The sequence below is a fragment of the Pseudophryne corroboree genome, chromosome 6 (assembly GCF_028390025.1).
Source record: "Pseudophryne corroboree isolate aPseCor3 chromosome 6, aPseCor3.hap2, whole genome shotgun sequence".
NCBI lineage: Eukaryota > Metazoa > Chordata > Amphibia > Anura > Myobatrachidae > Pseudophryne > Pseudophryne corroboree.
In genome coordinates this window covers 512,139,887-512,159,517 of record NC_086449.1, presented here as the reverse complement: position 1 = coordinate 512,159,517, position 19,631 = coordinate 512,139,887, and the positions used below count along the sequence as shown (strand labels likewise).

General features: G+C 37.1%; 1 protein-coding gene across 1 annotated transcript in view; it reads left to right on the top strand.

The window, feature by feature from the left end:
* Positions 1 to 19,631, top strand: part of TRHDE (thyrotropin releasing hormone degrading enzyme) — a 992,175-nt gene that overhangs the window by 491,073 nt on the left and 481,471 nt on the right. Inside the window, exon 4 of the mRNA XM_063927453.1 lies at positions 19,360 to 19,514. Coding sequence (XP_063783523.1) covers positions 19,360 to 19,514 — 155 coding nt within the window. The remainder of the gene's footprint in view (positions 1 to 19,359; positions 19,515 to 19,631) is intronic.

The following is a 19,631-nucleotide window of genomic DNA, read 5'->3' as shown; positions in this document are numbered from 1 at the left end:
AAACTAAATTAAACAAGGCAAAGCATGCATATACTTATATTTTTCCACTTCTGTTTGGTGTCACAGTATAACCTAGATTTCATTACACTGCATGGTATGGGTAATTATTAATTAGCATATATTGTTTGTAATTACAAATTGTTTACTTGAGCAAACTTTCAAAAAACACTGAAATTTTACATTCTTATATTCTATTACCAATGTGCAAGATATTATGTATTACAGTATATCATTGCATTGTACTAATTTGTATGTAATTTTTTGAATGTGTTAATATGGTATTGGAGGATTATAGTATGTTTAAAGTATCATAGTGGTTTATGAACATACAGTACATAGGTGGTCATTCTGAGTTGTTCGCTAGCTGCTTTCGTTCGCAGCGCAGCGATCAGGCAAAAACCCAGCAGTTCTGCACATGCATATGCGGTGCAATGCGCACGCACTTTGTACTATTACAATGAACAATGTAGTTTCACACAAGGTCTAGCGAAGCTTTTCAGTCTCACTGCTGGCCGCAGTGATTGACAGGAAGTGGGCGTTTCTGGGGGTCAACTGACCGTTTTCAGGAAGTGAGCAGAAAAATGCAGGCATGGCTGGGGAAACATAGGCGTGGCTGACCGAACACAGGGCATGTTTGTGATGTCAAAACAGGAACTGAATAGTCTGAAGTGATCGCAAGCACTGAGTAGGTCTGGAGCTACTCTGAAACTGCACAAAATTATTATGTAGCCACTCTGCGATCCTTTCATTCGCACTTCTGCTAAGCTAAAATACACCCCCAGAGGGCGGCACCTTAGCATTTGCATGGCTGCTAAAAGCAGCTAGCAAGCGAACAACTCGGAATGAGGGACATAGTTCTAATGTCAAGGAGGTTTTATTGCCTAAGTCTGCTACCAAACCCTGTCCTCTTCTGCATCTGAACAACAATAAAATACTACTGAAAACTTTATTGAAATGTGGAAAAAGAACTTTTAACTCTTTTAATTTTGAAAGAATAAATTAACAATTATCTGAATTTATGATTTCTCAATCAATAATTGCAACTCCTTGATGGTCTTTCAGCAGCAAAAACTGTAAAACAGTCACAAGATTCTATAACCACTATTAATTCCTGTGCATTAGGGCCGTAAATATTACAAAATAAAGATACTGAATTAAAACTAACTGGTACTCGTGGGAGTTTTATCAAAGCTGTATATTATACTAAGCAGTAGTCTTGTTGGTTCATTTTTTAATTAAGCCCCAGATGTAACCTGGTGACTCTACAAATGGACTTTTATGTTACAGATTTTTTTCAATATGCGGTATGAGAGTCAATAGTGACCATTGTTTTACAAAATGAAGACATCAATAAAACATGCCATGACACCTAGAAGCAGAGAGAAATTACATAGTCAGATTTTAAAAATTAATACAAATGAAGACACCTGCCTTCAATTACTTAGACCAAGCAGTTCTTAAGCTCTCAATTATTAATAGCCCTAGTCAAGCCATTATATTACATTTTGAATGCTCTCTGTATGCTCGGTATTCTTCTTTTTTCATTTCTTAAGTAATGAATTAAAACAATTCTTACAGATGTAGAAACACATTAATTTATTAAATTAATGTTCTACCTCTAAATACAGATAAAGAAATAGAGAGTAAGTGCTGGACATTTATTAAAAAGTTTCTGTTTTTTATGCTTACTTGTGTTTATGTGACCTATGTTCCAATGGATTTTTATGTATCATATTGTGTAAATTGAAAGAGGGCTCTCAGCATGTACAGTATAAGTATCAAGAAAACTAGAAAAAAAGTGAAATAAAGTTGATCCAAATATAACAAGTTTTTTCTTTTTATACTGTACAATGTGTTTTTGAATTTTTTTTCACTTACAGTATGTCTAAATGTTTGCGATTAATGAGTACTTATTAATGAGTCTTTGTGGGAAAAAATGCGGCATAAACAAAATTATTATTATGTATCACCAAAAGGACATGTTACATAATTTTTTGTGCACTCTGTATTACCTAAAAGAATGAAGTTCACTATCACTCTTTCTGCCAAGAAGAGAGAAGAAAATATATCTACTGTATGCACAACATCGAAACAAGGGCCCTGAGAGAGGGTGGGGCTGTAGGACAATAGATATGTAATTATTGGAAAAATATGCAGCTTCACTGTGTGCTGTGCTCACAAAATTCGTAATGGGTTGTAATGGGTTGTAGCCATTATGCGTTGTAGCCATTTAATCTAATGGTTAAAAAGTAATGGCTTTAAAAAAAATAATGCTACCTTTACGACCAAAAGTAAACGTCCTAAATAATTAATAATATTGCTATAATGCCATTGCAGTCTAGTGGATATGCTCTCTTTGCAAAGTCTTGTGTGAAATAGAGCCCCAAATCACTGTGGGAAGGACTTACATTGAATCCGAACAACGTGAGAACCGACGCCAGGAAGATTTGGTTTCCCGCACATCCCTATTTCCAAGTGCACTATTTTCATATAAACCTGCTATTCACATTGAAGCCTTCTCTATTATTTTCTGTGAATGTGGATTAATGTTAAAACACAAACTACAATGCATTTTTTGTGGTGCTTGATTTTGGTTTTCTTGAAATCTCAATTAAAAAAGTTTTTTTTGTCCATTTTAGTTCATTTTTTTACATATTAATAAACATAAAAATAATAATGGTATTTAAAAAAGCAAACTATGTTTTATGTGGCTACTACAATTTGACGGGCACTAATGTCAAATTTTGAAGGTGCATTTAGAACTCTATATTGAGCTGAAGAAAACTGTTTCTCCATTGGGAATTTTGGAGTCTTTATATATGCTACTTACTCAAATTTTGCTAAAGTTCTCCAGTCCTTGATAGATAGTACATGACTTGTTGGAACATGGAGGTCTGGGGGTGATTGATTATAAAATCCACATATGTATTGGTTTAAAGAAGGAATTAAGTGATTGGTTATGCATACAAATCAGATACCACCACTTCTATTTCAGTGTTTCATTGACTAGTTAGAATTAACACTATACAGTTACAGTTTGCGTATTTATATTCTACAGTATATTCAAGAAAACATTGTATTACAGTTTTGTCAAATAAATAAAAATACTAAATGTGAACACTTGAAAAGTATTGTAGTTTGAAATCTCATTTAACCTCTACCATAAAGTTAGTTAGAGCACAATAGCACATCTATTTTAATTAATCTACCAAAAGAAGGACAAAATTGTAATTGACTTCAAGGCTCCTTGACATTCTTCTAAAATGAGGAAATAAGTAATTACAATATCTTTAAAGTACAGTATATTGTATCTACAACACATATTAATTGCTTTTTACAGTTATTAGATTTATGGAATTTTAGTAATATCTACATTACATGGAAAAAGTATTTGAAATGTGTCATCTAATTACAGTAGTTGAAATAATAGCTTTACATACGTTAGGTGATATCCTGCACAATAATTGAACAAATAGTCTATTCCAACCATGTGTATAAAAACAGAGAAATTGTATATATTTTTTTAAATAAGAAGATGTACAGAAAGGTTGGTAATGAGATCCAGGGAAATGATTTAGAAAGAAGACAAAGAGCACATATTGAATAATTTTACAGCAGGTGATTTTACAGTATATCTATTCTATTATGGAACAATCTACAGAAAGGGATTGAAGAAAAGTAATTTATTGTAAATAAAGAATAAAATTGTGAATTGTTATATGTAATATCTAATATGTAATTTGAGTGGAAATAGATGAAAGCAATTATGTGATCTGATGAATGACGTTGTTTTCAATTAATTACTCTACATGTGACTACGATGCTTTCATTTATAATGAAAATCCTAACATACATTATTTGTGCCAAAACTGTCAAGTCTACGGTAGGTTTGACAACTTTTAGTGTCTGCAGTAAAGGATGAAGAAGAATAACAGGTCTACTGTAAATTAAAACTTTAATATATGGATGAGCGTGTTCGGTTCTCAAAGAATCGAACCCCCCAAAACCTAAAGGATCCAGGGCAATCCAAGCCACAGCTCAGATCTCCCTGCCTTCCCCGGATCCCCAATCAAGGCAAAACTTCAGTATCACGCTGTCAGATCCCAAGGTTTTGCCTCAGATGCCGGTCTCCATAGTAACCTATGGAAGACCACTGATTGGCTGAGAGCCGTCTGTCACAGCTCTTAGCCAATCAGCTTATCCCCATAGGCTACAATGGCCAAGATGGATGCCTCCATGGTGCAAATAGTGTCGCTGCCTGCACTGCCACCACGCCACCCTCACTGCTGACACAACTGCCCACACTGCCAACACTCTCTCACTGCAGGCACCCCCGCACTGCCTGCAGTGCCGACACTGCCTGCACCCCTACACTGGGGAAAGTGCCAGCACTCCTGCACTGAAGACACCTTCTACACTGCTGACACCCCTGCACTGAGGACACTTCCGGCTCTCCCACACTGCTGAAACTGCCAGTACCCCTGCACTCCTGAACTGAAAACACCTCCAGCACTCCCACATTGCTGACACTGCTGGCACCCCTGCACTGAGGATTCTGCCAGCACTTCTGCTCTGATTACACCATCGGCACTACCATATTGCCAACACAGCCGGAATCCCTGCACTGCCAACACTGCTAGCACCACTGCACTGAGGACACCACTGGCACCCTTGCACTGCTAACACCGCTGGCACCCTTGCACTGCTAAAACTGCTGGCACCACCATACTGAGGATATTGCTGACATCCTTGGACTGCTGACACCCTTGCACTGCTGACACTATTAGCACCACTGCACTGAGGACACCGCCGGCACCCCTGCACTATCAACACTCCCGGCACCCAATCATTGAGGACAATGTTGGCACCCTGCAAATTCTCTGTTATTTTAGCTGTTTCGATGATTCTTCCAGATCCTAAACCAAAACCCGAAAAGGGTGGTTTTGGCAAAACCAATCCAAATCCAAAACACGAAAGAAGATCCAGATACAAAACCAAAACCCAAAAAGTGTCCGGTGCACATTTCTACTTTAAAGGGACCATTTTCAACATGATAATTATAACAAAATCTGGTGAACTTTGTTTTAAAGCATCAGGCACTTACTGTATTATCCCTCCAGTGATCAGCAGCATAACTAATCCAGATGTTCTAGTCATTGTCATGTAAAAATAGGCTCCATCCTGGATTTCTGTTACTTAGGGGTCTTAAATAAGTGAATCATTGCTAGATTTAATTGCCTAAATCAAGTTTGGGAATTACTTTTGTGTAAGTTTGTTAGAAGGTTAAGTATAATACTTTAATAACTTACTGTAAAAGCACAGTTGATGCATTTTTAATGTATGACCAGCCTTCTTTGATAGCAGCTCATTTACTGACTCTTCAAACCAGAGATTTGGAGGAAGTAAGTGCTCTCAGTGCTAGAGTATGGTTCTACAAGTATCTTAAATGTTAATATTAACATTTTTTTACATCATGACTTCCAGAATAATTTGCTAATCGATTATAAGTTACAACGATATAGATTTTAGCACCTTATACAACTCCATGTGATTGAAACAAGCAAATATGGGACTGAAAGAGAAGACAAGGAGCAGGGACAAGCCCAATGGGAAATCTTGTGAAGATTCAACACTAGTAGCAAAACAATTAGAAAATCATTTGCTTATAAAAAGATCAAATTACAGATGGTCAAATGTAGTTATATGGAGTATATATATATATATATATATATATATAGAGTGAAATGGATAGTGAGAAATAAAGGGGAGAGAACAGCTATAATTGGCAGGGTGCATATATGAAAAGATTAATATTTACATTAACATGTGAAACATGGTGCTTTGTAGGCTACTGTTGGATAATAGATCAATTCCTTGAACCAAATGCATAGAGGTCTGCACCTATATAATTCCTATAAAGACCTATTTTCATGTGGTTAGACAAAAAATTGTAAACTGAGTGGTACACAAAAACTAAAGAAGATGGTAGACAAGAGGATAGGAAGGAACAAGTCAAAGATCAGTATGATGGTCTATGTTCAAGGCAGGTTGCAGTCAGCAATTTTGTTAACATAGCCAAAAGTCATGGCAGGCAGCAGACAGCAATTCAAGTAAGATATACAAAGATCAGTGCAGGTAGTAAACACTAATTTCAGCGACTTTGGTAATGGTCAGGGCAGGTAGCAGACTGCATAGTCCCAGGATCAGCTTGCCAATTATACCATGTATGGAGCTATGTCTGGCATCAAACTGCAAAGGCACCATCTCCTGCCACCACACTGACAACGTCCACCAGCATTGTCAGCTTCACCAGTGGTTGTCTGCCTGTTAGGGCCACTCAGCTCCCAGTCCCAGACTGATTCAGTCTTTCTCCCCACAGCTCCCACATAAATAAACTACATTTCCACATAAGGAACTCCAGGTATTGCAGAAGAGGCACTCTCGCCTGCAGCCAGTCCAGGGCCTACAGGAAAGAGAATATGTACATGTTCAGTATGCTTGGGAGGGATGAGGTGCCAACATTCAAGTAAAGGGCCATGGGGGAGACTGTGATCACTGCCTTCTGACACAGAAGAAGCCAGCAGTTTCTAACATGTAATGCTGCTGCCTCTCTGTATCAATTTTTACCTTGGAGTGTGGCAATGAGTTGTGATACCACAGCAAAGTGCTACATGCCTAAACACATATTTAAAAATATATATATATATATATATATATATCAATACTGCTAAGAATAAGAATGAAAAGGAGCTTAACACTGAGAATTCCTCAAAGGGGTCATTTATCATGACTTGTGAATGATGAGACCATGCATGTGAAAATGCTGGATTCAATGTTTATAATTCTACTGTTAGGGCGTGTCAGCACTGGAGTGGTGGGTGTGGTGAGGCTCTCCTGGAAACCCTGGAAGGGTTCTAATGAACCTGGAAGTAGAATTGTATTCCAAAGAGCTACAGTATGTCATGTATCAGACCAGACCCAGACGTATAGGAAAAACTGTATGAAAAACTTCAGTCACTTCTAGCATTTATGTAGAATGTAAATCTGTGGCTTCAAGGTGGGAGTGTGGGTAGGGCCAGCTGGACATTCACACCAAGTACACATCCATATACAGTGCCAAGCTGCACGGGCACTGACTATGCCCTCTGGCATTGTCAGTTTCACCCGCAACTGCCTTCCTGTAAAATCTTTCTTGCTCCTGGTCATCACTGACTAATTTAGTCTTCCTCTTTTCCTTGCTTGTGCAAACATTACTTGTGTGGCTGCCCTATGTGTTTTATTATTTTCATGTGGGCAGCTCTTATATGAAGCCTATGTGTTTTATTATTTTTCCTTTTCATAATACTATACTGCACTTATATGGAATATACATCTACTGCAATACTCAACCTACCAATATTTGTTTGCCTTCAGAAGTATAAATAGACACAGGCACATGCCAGGATACTAAATGGACTATATATATATATATATATATATATATATATATTTATATATATATATATATATATATATATATATTCTGTGATTTCCACATGCAGCCAAATCTCTCCCAGGATCTATTCTGTGAGACCTATTGAGGAAGCCACACCACTTATACTTTTGAGATTGTTAAACCAGCTATATAATTCTTGATCTATTCTGTGAGACCTATTGAGGAAGCCACACCACTTATACTTTTGAGATTGTTAAACCAGCTATATAATTCTTGAATTTCGTTGTACGTTGGTCAACATCCGAATCAGAAATAGTCTTGAATTTAAATTGGACGCCACACTTTAGGTAGTTTGCAAAAATGCCGACATATGGTTGTCAGCACTCCTAAGAGATTATAACCAATAGTATTCCTAGGCGACCCTGTAAGGATTTATGCCCAGTTAGGTTTAAGGTAGTTTATACAAAACACCATTATCCAACCGATTACACATTTAAGAAGGAATACCTCTTAAGCTCTAATCAGGAGCCCTGATATAAGAGCTTCATCCACTAAGTCCAGATATAGGAGATTCTGAATAATCGTACATTAGAGGTTATGATCCTTTATATTAATTCATCATGAGCAAATTAGCCTTTTCCTATATTCGTTACCCCTGATGAAGTCGATAAGACGAAACGCGTTGGGTTTGTCAGAGAATCACAACCTAGTCTGTAAAGATACTCCCTGTCGAGCTCGCACCTTGCAAAAGGTGAGGGGATATCTAGATTCCACCTTACAAACGTGTTGGCTGTGTACTCTTTTAGTTGCATTTTATTGACACAATTTTATACTTTGAACTGTGTGTACGTTATTAAAATAACTTTTTTCTAATTGGCCTGTTGGCCTCTTGTTTGGGTGACTATTTGGTGAGGGGTGGTACTGTTACAGGTCCCCTGATTTAAATACCCTCCAGTCTACATTCCGAAGAAAATAACGCTGGAAGAACTGTGTAATTACATTCCACTTTAGCGCGAGATAAAGATACTACTGTGTTTTTTATATATATATATATATATATGAGTGGGTTTGGTTCTCTGAGAACCAACCCCCCCCCCCAAACTTCATGTCCCAAGCCTGGATCTGAGCCTGGGTCGGGACTTTCCATCAGACTCGGAAACCAGAAAGAGGCAAAACATCATCATCCCGCTGTCGGATTCTCGCGGGTTTTGGATTCCATATAAGGAGCCGTGTATCGCTGTCATTTTCACTCCATTCCTGGAGAGTGTAGTGAGGGGATGTGTCTCCTCAGTGTCTGTCTGTGCAGGAAAGTGGTGTGTCATTCCAGTGCTGTCTTGTGCTGCATCAGTCCAGTCACAGTGGTGGTGTCCTCTGCTGCCATATGTCCAGTGCTGCTGTATAAGTCCAATCCAGTGGTGCTGTGTTGTGCTGTATCAGTCCAGTGGTGGTGTCCTGTGCTGCCATAAGTCCAGTGGTGGTGTCCTGTGCTGCCATATTTTTCCAGTGCTGCTGCATAAATTCAGTCCATTGCAGTAGTGCTGTGTTGTCCTGCATCAGTCAAGTGGTGGTGTCCCTGTGCTGAAATAAGTCCAGTGGTGCTGCTGTATAAGTCCATTGGTAATGCCGGATAAGTACAGTGGTACTGCTGTATAAGTCCAGTCCAGTGGTACTGCCGTATAAGTCCACTGGTATTACTGCCATAAAAGTTCAGTGGTACTGCCGTATAAGTCCAGTGTTACTGCCATACAAGTCAAGTCCAGTGGTACTGCCATATAAGTCCAGTGGTATTACTGCCGTATAAGTCCAATGGTACTGCCATATAAGTCCAGTGGTATTACTGCTGTATAAGTCCAGTGGTACTGCCATATACGTCCAGTGGTATTACTGACATATAAGTCCAGTGATACTGCTGTATATGTCCAGTGGTACTGCCAAAAAAGTATGGTGATTCTGCCATATAAGTCCAGTGGTACTGCTGTATAAGTCCAGTGAAACTGCCGTATATGTCCAGTGGAATTGCTGTGTAAGTCCAGTGATACTGTCATATAAGTCCAGTGGTACTGCCATATAAGTTCAGTCCAGTGGTACTGCCATATTAGTCCAGTGGTACTGCCACATAAGTCCAGTGGTATTACTGCCGTATGTGTCCTGTGGTACTGCCATATATGTCCAGTGGTACTGCCGTAAAAGTCCAATGATACTGCCACATAATTCCAGTGGTACTGCCATAAAAGTCCAATGATACTGCCACATAATTCCAGTGGTACTGCTGTATAAGTCCAGTGATAATGCCATATAAGTCCAGTGATACTGCCGTATATGTCCAATGGTACTGCTGTATAAGTCCAGTGATAATGCCGTATAAGTCCAGTCCAGTGATACTGCCATATAAGTCCAGTGGTATTACTGATGTATAAGTCCAGTTACACTGCCATATAAGTCCAGTAGTGCAGCCATATAATTTCAGGGGTACTGCCGTATAAGTCCAGTGGTGCTGTTCTGTGCTGTATATTATTTACTCCAAATAAAGGGGTTATTAATATTTAATCCAAATAATTTTTACAGGGTTTGCCCTGTGTGGTTTAGGGGTACACAGTTCTGTGCCGCATATTGTTATATAACTCCATCCAAATAAAAGGGTTATTATCATCCAAATTAATATTACAGGCTTTGCCGTGTGTGTGGTTTAGGGGTACACTCTCCTGTGCCACCAATATTGTCCGTGTATTACATCTGGGCAAATTCCAGCATGTCCCATGTATTGCACATACAATTAATTTGGTAGTGCATAATTTTTTGAGAAATAACAGGGATGTGCAGTAGATGCTATTGGTGTCCTAAAAAATTGAGGGCCACTTTCGACATTCAACCACTGTGTGCCACGCCTAGATTGACCAGGTATTTGTTCTGCACACTTATGTCGCTTAGCTTAGCCATTCAGTGACCTTGGTGCACCTCTTTTTTTTCTTTTCATCATGTACTGTTTGGGGACTAGTTTTTTTAAGTGCTATCCTGTCTGATACTGCAGTGCCACTCCTAGATGGGCCAGGTGTTTGTGCCGCCCACTTGTGTCGCTTAGCAAAGTCATCCAGCTACCTCAGTGCAACCTTTGGGCTTAAAAACAATATTGTGAGGTGTGAGGTGTTCAGAATAGACAGGATGTGAGTGGAAATGAATGTTATTCAGGTTAGTAATACCGTAGGATAAAAATTACCCCCAAATTCTGTGATTTTAGCTGTTTTTGTGGGGGGGGTTTCAAAAATCATCCAGATCCAAATTCAAAACCAAAACACGAAAGGGTGGCAAAACCAATCCAGATGCAAAACATGAGCAAGGATCCTGATCCAAAACCAAAACACGAAAAGTGCCCGCCCCATATCTCATATATATATATATATATATATATATATATATACACTGCTCAAAAAAATAAAGGGAACACTAAAATAACACATCCTAGTTCTGAATGAATGAAATATTCTTATTAAATACTTTGCTCTTTACATAGTTGAATGTGTTGACAACAAAATCACACAAAAATTGTCAATGGAAATCAAATTTATTAACCCATGGAGGTCTGGATTTGGAGTCACACTCAAAATTAAAGTGGAAAAACACACTACAGGCTGATCCAACTTTGATGTAATGTCCTTAAAACAAGTCAAAATGAGGCTTAGTAGTGTGTGTGGCCTCCACGTGCCTGTATGACCTCCCTACAACCCACACAAGTGGCTCAGGTAGAGCAGCTCATTCAGGATGGCACATCAATGTGAGCTGTGGCAAGAAGGTTTCCTGTGTTTGTCAGCGTAGTGTCCAGAGCATAAAGGCGCTACCAGGAGACAGGTCAGTACATCAGGAGATGTGGAGAAGGCCGTAGGAGGGCAACAACCCAGCAGCAGGACCGCTACCTCCGCCTTTGTGCAAGGAGGAACAGGAGGAGCACTGCCAGAGCACTGCAAAATGACCTCCAGCAAGCCACAAATGTGCATGTGTCTACTCAAACAATCAGAAACAGACTCCATGAGGGTGGTATGAGGGCCCGACGTCCACAGGTGGAGGTTGTGCTTACAGCCCAACACCGTGCAGGACGTTTGGCATTTGCCAGCGAACACCAAGATTGGCAAATTTGCCACTGGCGCCCTGTGCTCTTCACAGATGAAAGCAGGTACTCACTGAGCACATGTGACAGATGTGACAGTCTGGAGATGCCAAGGAGAAGGTTCTGCTGCCTGCAACATCCTCCAGCATGACCGGTTTGGCAGTGGGTCAGTAATGGTGTGAGTTGGCATTTCTTTGCGGGGCCACACAGCCCTCCATGTGCTCACCAGAGGTAGCCTGACTGCCATTAGGTACCGAGATGAGATCCTCAGACCCCTTGTGAGACCATATGCTGGTGCGGTTGGCCCTGGGTTCCTCCTAATGCAAGACAATGCTAGACCTCATGTGGCTGGAGTGTGTCAGCAGTTCCTGCAAGACGAAGGCATTGATGCTGTGGACTGGCACACCCGTTCCCCAGACCTGAATCCAATTGAGCACATCTGGGACATCATGTCACAAGCTGTAGTCCAAGTCTTCATTTATTTTGAACATGAGTTCCGCCATTGGAGCTTATATTGCACATAGCCTATGGGCTGAAGGTGAGGAGGGCACGGGCACAGCAACATATAATTTCCAGCTAGTGCCGGAGCCTTGGCACTTATATATATATATATATATATATATACATACTGAGAACCCTACACTCTCCTTAGTAATTTCATTCACCTTGATATTGAAAATACATAAGTGGATAAAGAATGGGGTTTTAGTTTATGAATTGTACAATGCATTTAAGCTTCCAGCCCACATCAAGGGACCCCATTTCACTGCAAGTCCTACTCTATCACATACATTTTAACATAGATTTTTTTTAAACCTGGCAACTGCGGTCTCATTGGAGAAAAAGTGCTTTCCTGGTTTAAAGCCATAAGTTTGGCAGGTGATCTTTAAATCGGGTATGCACATTCTCTCCTATGAGATAGCAGTTGCCAGGTTTCTAAAAAGATCTATGTAAAAATGTATGTGATAGAGTAGGACTTGCAATGAAGGCTGTAAGCTTAAATGCATTGTACAATTCATGAACTATAGCCCCATTATTTATTTATCCAGTTATGTATTTAAAGTATTAAGGTGAATGAAATTACCAAGGAGAGTGCGGGGTTCTCAGTATATGTATATTTGAGCAGGTGGTCACAGACCACTGCACCCCAACCTGGGGGTCGTGGGTACATGAGTGCACTCTTTTCTTGGGAATGGTGAGTGTGGTAGATTCTTGTATGCATATATATGTGTGGACATTCCTATGGGTGAGGTATCTGCTCATGTTAATGATATATGATTACCTGTTGAAATGGTTATTATTATTATTATTATTATTATCATTACATTTTATTTATAAGGCGCCACAAGTGTTTCTCAGTGCTGTACATATCGCAGACATTAGAACAATACAGGGTAGACAGAACTTAACATTACAGTAACTGAAAAATTAAAACAGAGCATAGGTAACAATTAATATGATGAGTTCAGTTTTGTCCATGTTAACATTCAGGGTGCACTCAGACTTCCAGGAGGAGATGGCGGAGAGGCAGCTGGATACCCAAGAGGGGACAGAGGGGACGAGGTCAGGAGAGGACAGGTATGGTTGCGCATCATTGGCATAGAATTGGTATTGAAAGGGAGCTTATGAGTGCACCCAGGGAAGAAGTGTGCAGGGAGAAGAGGGCCAAGGACAAAACCCTCGGGAACACTAATGAGAGGATGGAAGGGGGTAAAGTTGCGCCAAAGGCAGACACCAAGAAGAAGCAGTTAGTGAGGAAGAGGTGAACCAGGGAAGGACTGTGCTGGAGAGGCCAATGGTCTGAAGAGTGCAGAGTAGGAGAGGATGATCCCCAGTGTCAAAGGCAGCAGTGAGGTCCAGGGGAATGAGCAGAGAAACATGACCACTAGATTTGACTGAAAGTAGGTCATTGGTGACTTTGAAAAGGACACTTTCAGTGGAGTGTACAAAAGCTAGATTGGAGAGAATCAAGGATAGAGTTGTTAGAGAGGTAGCTGGTGAGCCTGCTGTATACCAGTGCTCAAGTAGTTTGGAGTCACCATTTTAATTGGTTTTACTTTTGAGATTTTTTTCCTTTTTTTATATATTAAAAGTATTTTTTTCATCCAAGCAATAAGTGACTGTTTTTAATTATCTTGCTCTGTGTAGAGCACTACTGTATAGTGTTGTCATTAGAAAATACTGTAAATATATATGCTATAACATGAATTTTGGGATTATTGTCATGCCTTATCAAAACTATGCATAACTATGCATAATAAATTAAAATAATTCCTAAAAAACAATTAAATATATACATTTTATCTAACACAATATATTGTTTATTTAAAGAATCTGCCAAAGATTCAAAAAGTACTCATATTTAGATTCTATTTATAAAGAAATAGCTGAATAAATATGCAGTGATAGTTTGATATTTTGTGGGTTTAAATTAACATAGCTAAGGGCAGAATTATGAAAGGTTAATTAGACCTTTCTTCAATTTTTTACTTACTGTATGCCCTGAATTAAAATATTTATCAGCTATTGTACCCAGCAAAATCCACATGCCCCAAAAGCAATGTAAAATGTGCTGAGATAATTTTCAAAAATGAAGTGTTTTTTTGTGGTGAGATTGACACAGCAAAAAATATAAAATGGTGGCACCTCATGAGCTGACATCCTTTGGCATTAACATTATGAAGAAAAATGGTACATTATTGAAATCAGACTAGTGTTTAGCAGCCAATACACAGTACTTTAGAAAGATCTAAACACAAGAAACAAAAATATATTTTTTTATTGTATTATGGAACATGTAGACTTGTGTCCAAAAGAGAGACAGTTTGGGTGGTACAGTATGAATATTGTTGTCCCTTGTGTCACTAAGGTAGTCCTTAGAAATATCTCACAACAATTTAAAACATTATTCAAAATTAGAGTTGTTATTCTACAGTCATATGTGCTCTTCATTTTTAGACTGTCTTTTAATTTATTTTTTATCCTGATGACATTTCCATTCTTCTGTAAGTATTTCTCTTGGGACAGTTAAAATTCTCAATGGATGCAGAGCATGCTGTCTAAACCAAAACCTCGGTGAAATCAATCCATTGTTTATGTATTTTAATGTGAGGTAATACATTTGTGCTGCATTAAGGAAAAATAAAAACACATCAATAACCTCTTTTGTGTCACTAATTTGTCTTCTCAATGTGCAACAGAAAAATCCACTTGAAATGATTAAGTGCTGGGCTTTGGTTGCTTTTGAAGATAGATATAACTTATTTGACATTATTATGTGCTCTAGTATATCATAGTGCGTGCATTGAATTAAAAATGTTGAATACCATGTACAAAGAATAGTTTACATGAATGATATCGATAAACCAGTACTTCATGTTAAACTGTCTTGTCCTGTATATTTACAACACCCTAGTGAAATGGTATATAATTTGTCACGTATCATAATTAATGTATTGTGTCTATACTGTGCTTAATGTGATGTGAAAAATGTCATTTAAAATATTATATTACTTCTTGAATGTCTACTTTTAATAAGTTAAAATGTGTATGTAGGTTAAGCCTTACAGTTTTCATATAAAAATGTGTTTCGTGCAGTAACATTTATGACTACTGTATTTAAATTTTATGGATTACTGTAGATTATAGCTGAGACAATATACAGTGGCTCAAAATATAAAGCAGTTCAAAGGAGTGTTCTGTTTAAATTCCCTTGGTGACTTTGGAGCTTTCATGAAATGAAAAATGATGGAAACAGAAAAGCATAACTCTCAAGTGTGTTACATTTGAAGGGATAGTAAGTCTTTAGCATCTAAATCCCTCTGTCCAGCTTTTCTTCCCAAAAGTTTCTAATATAAGTCTATTACATAAGTAGATCTCTGGAAGTACAGTAGACTTTAGTCACTTCAAAATATAGCTGCATGACTCCAACTTTATACAAGGTATAACTGTATGCACTTTATTTGGAGTTGTCTCTATGGTGTTTCTCTTTTATGAGTAGATCACAAGTAAACTATATCTGTTCACTATAAAATCTAACTCACCAAACATTTAGAATCTTGATTTTTTTTTTACGCACATCTATATACTGTAGGTCAGATCATTTCAAACATTCTTGAGTTTTGGTCTTGGCAGTGACCTCAGAATTATTTTTGAATGTTGGGACCATTTTATAACAAATTTTTATTTGTGGATCCAATCCACAGACTGTCGACTGGAGAAATTTTGCAATTTAATCAGTAAACAGGCTCAAATCACTACATTCAAACTCATGTATTATTATTACCAATTTGTAAATCAAAGAACAAAGTACATACTGTACAAAGAACATATTTAATCAGCACAAATTATGTTACTAACCGTCATATAGCATGGTGCATCACAAACTCAGTAACTTCAATCTGATTCTGTGAATACATATTTCAATTGATATATTTGATGAAAATTATAAACTAGTATTTTAAATTGTTAATACTGACCAACTAACTGTTTAAGAAAAGAGTGGATATACATGTCATACAAGGGCAATTGAAACAGAGTCCTCCTTATGAAAGCTGATTTGCAAAACAGTGATGTTTAATTCAATTATGTCTATTCAATTTGTTGGTATGTTTTATGATAGAAACTTTTGTAATATACTGTATATAAACATTTCAGCTATACATACCAATCATGTGCAGAGGAAAGTAGTTGCATTTGGAATGTCTTGGCTATGGTGTACTTGACTGAGATCAAATCAACTGTTTTGCTAATCAGTTTATTCTTCAGCTTCTGCACTTGGAAATAGACAGGGACTAAACAACCTGTAGCCAATCAGTTTATAAGACTGATAACAGCAGTACTGATTGTTAAATGAGAGGCTTCTGCTGATCTTGTAGTATGCTTATCAACTTGTGTATTTATGTGGAAAGGGCTGCATATGAGGGTGTTCGTGCCATGATGTGAGGAGGAGAATGGAAAACAGTGAAAAGCCACAGACTGACAAATAGGTAGTGGAAGGAGTAGTAAAGTGAAGGTCCTGTCACACAGATATAGGAATATTTTTTGGGAAAAGTCATACAGTATGTACATGAAACAAAGCTCATGCCTCCTACTTATTCCTGTTTTTATGTTCATATGTCCCACTTTTTAAGCGGCTGAATATGAAAAAAAACCTGTAGCTCGTTAGATTGTGTGATGTTCACAGCAGCAAATATTGTTTAAGGAGATAAAAGTGCTGATACTGTTCAAGGCAATGGCCGGTCTTCTCATGCAAGTATCATATATTTGGCAGAATTCATGTGGCAGTGGCAGTATGTTGAGAGAAGTAAGATAGAAGCAACTGAGAAACCACTGATGTACAGTAATAGTAGAAGCTTAAGTTTTTGCCATGGTAATGTATAGTAGGTGGATTGTCGTGTCAGTGTATCATTTTATCAAATAAAGTTCATATATCCAACTTGTTTGTAGAGCCAGTCTGGTTTTTAATAATGGCCAACTCATGAGAAAACTAAAATTACATGTCAATCATGGATAGCGTTTGATTTCAGTACCTTAGACCTCACTTAATACCTGCACCTTATTATTCCCAACAATAATTGATTTCTTACAGTAGGTAATAAAGTGTTTTGGTACCAAGTTTGAAAATAATAAACTATGAAATAAAAACATTGTCTTGTTACATTAGGTTTTCATTAACTGTTATTTTTCTCACCTTTGTGACAACTGCATAGATACATAGAATTTGACAGCAGATAAGAACCACTTGGCCCATCTAGTCTGCCCCATTTTTAATCTTTAGGTATCCTTTAGACATTAGTCAAACTGACATATCAAAACATTTGTAAAGCTCCCATACTAATACAATAGATCTGAGACATCTATCCCCCAGACTACAGAAGCAGCTACACAATACAGACTGTAGGAGCATAACTTTATTTTTAATTGACAGCTGCTAATTAATGTTTATATAGGTCTATACTATAACACTGTTATTAATAAGAGTTACTGAGATTTATGCTAAACATAACCTTACTTATGATAATAAACCACTTATGAACATTATGTACCATTAATCTACTAAAGATAACCATCTGTCACACATATTACTAATGCATTTATGGCACAGTTTTTCTATCAGATGGAAAGAACCATTAAACTCTAATATGTATCAAAATGGATGTTAATCTCTTTCAATTCATTTAAAACGAAAGCACAAATACGTCACATTAGCATGCAACAGTGCATACTGCCGTTAAGTACTAATTTTATTAAATAAGATCACTAAGTCTTTTCTCATAGATGGGTTAGACATTTTTGCATAAATTAGAATAAGTATGTATAATCAGTATTCCTCTACATCATAGCATTTTAATTTCCAATGTACTGTAGTAAGAATCTCGAAAATGCACTAAACTTTTACGTGTTCACCTTTGCAATAAAATCTTAATAAATGCATCAGGGCAAGGAAAGAATTTATTGTACTATATGCCTTTACTGTCCATAGTGCTGAAATCAAATTGCCAGCAATAAGCATTGTGAGTACATAGTATTTCTAGTCAGTATTTATAAAATAGTAAACTAAATTATTGCTTTTATTATTAGAGGGAATATTATATTTTAAATATATTTTAAGCTATTTAACAACTCATTCCTCACTTTTCATCTGGAAACACTGGTGGTCTCCATCCCCCTTTTAAACACACATATTTTTCATTTTGGGTAGGTTATACTTTATTTAGTCATAGTTTATCTACTTTCTGTATTGTTATGCTGCTGTAGTTTTACATATTGGCACTCAAAATGCATGTTTTTTTCAAATAGAAGGATTAGTACTGTATTTACTTATTAAAAACTTATTTATTTTATAACTACCTATGATATATGCAAGCCATATGGTATTCTAGTAAATTCAAATTAAGATATCCTAAGCAAGAAACTCGTAGAACATGGTGAAAATGTGTTTTCATAAATGAAAGAGGCTCAAGGTAATGGATAGCTAATTCATAAATTATATACAAAGCCTAAGAGCAGTCAAAGACCCCCATAGTATAAATATTCACACAAAATTTTAGTATCCAAAGTGGTTAAAACCTTGTATGTGCAGCCAACATTCATTAAAGGTAGTTTAACAAATAAGTTTGCAAAATTATTTTCCACCTACTGTATACTAGAAGAATTAATGTACTGTATGAAATTCTCAGTCTTGTAGTTTAAGCTGAGCATTTCTACGTGACTAATCCCAGTTATGGTAGAGATCATGTTTTTACCTTGAAGATTGTATGAGAATGCTTGTAACAGTGTTGCAGCAGTACCTTTATAATGCCACTAGTCAGTGTATTTTGATATAAAGGAACAACAGCAATCCATTGTTGTAACTTTTATTATTTAGCCTTAAATACATAGAGATAATTAGTGCTTCACAATTGAAAATAAAATCTGCATGCTCACAAATCTATAATTTTACAGTACATGTTTTTTTCTGGAGCAGTATTCCTAATATATAATATATTTAATCTAAAAAAGTATCTATCTATCTATCTATCTATCTATCTATCTATCTATATATCTATCCATTTATCCATCCAAGCACACATACATACAGTACACTATACTATCCTCATACTCAACCTGGCATTCCCATCATTAATCACTATCACAAACAGTTATTATGTTCTTTTCACTTTACTTTCTAAAATGTTATAGATAACATGTTTTCAGATACCTCTATTCTGTTTTTACATTATCCTAATGGTATAATTTGTCTTCCTGTGGTATATACCTAATCTGTTCTGACTGAAAAAATGCTGGAAACTATTGTAATGTGTTTCTTTTTTATCTATCTTAGATTTATTAGCTGTACCTAAACATCCTTATGCTGCTATGGAAAACTGGGGATTAAGCGTATTTGTGGAGCAGAAAATTCTTCTTGATCAAAGAATATCTTCAATATCTTACTTACTTGATGTCACCATGGTTATCGTGCATGAAATTTGTCATCAGGTAGGCAACATTAAATTATGATGTAAAATAAACTTGTAAACATTCTAGACAATTACATTTTTAAGGTAATAACCATTTAATCTATAAAGCCATATGTAATCATATTTGTTATATGTT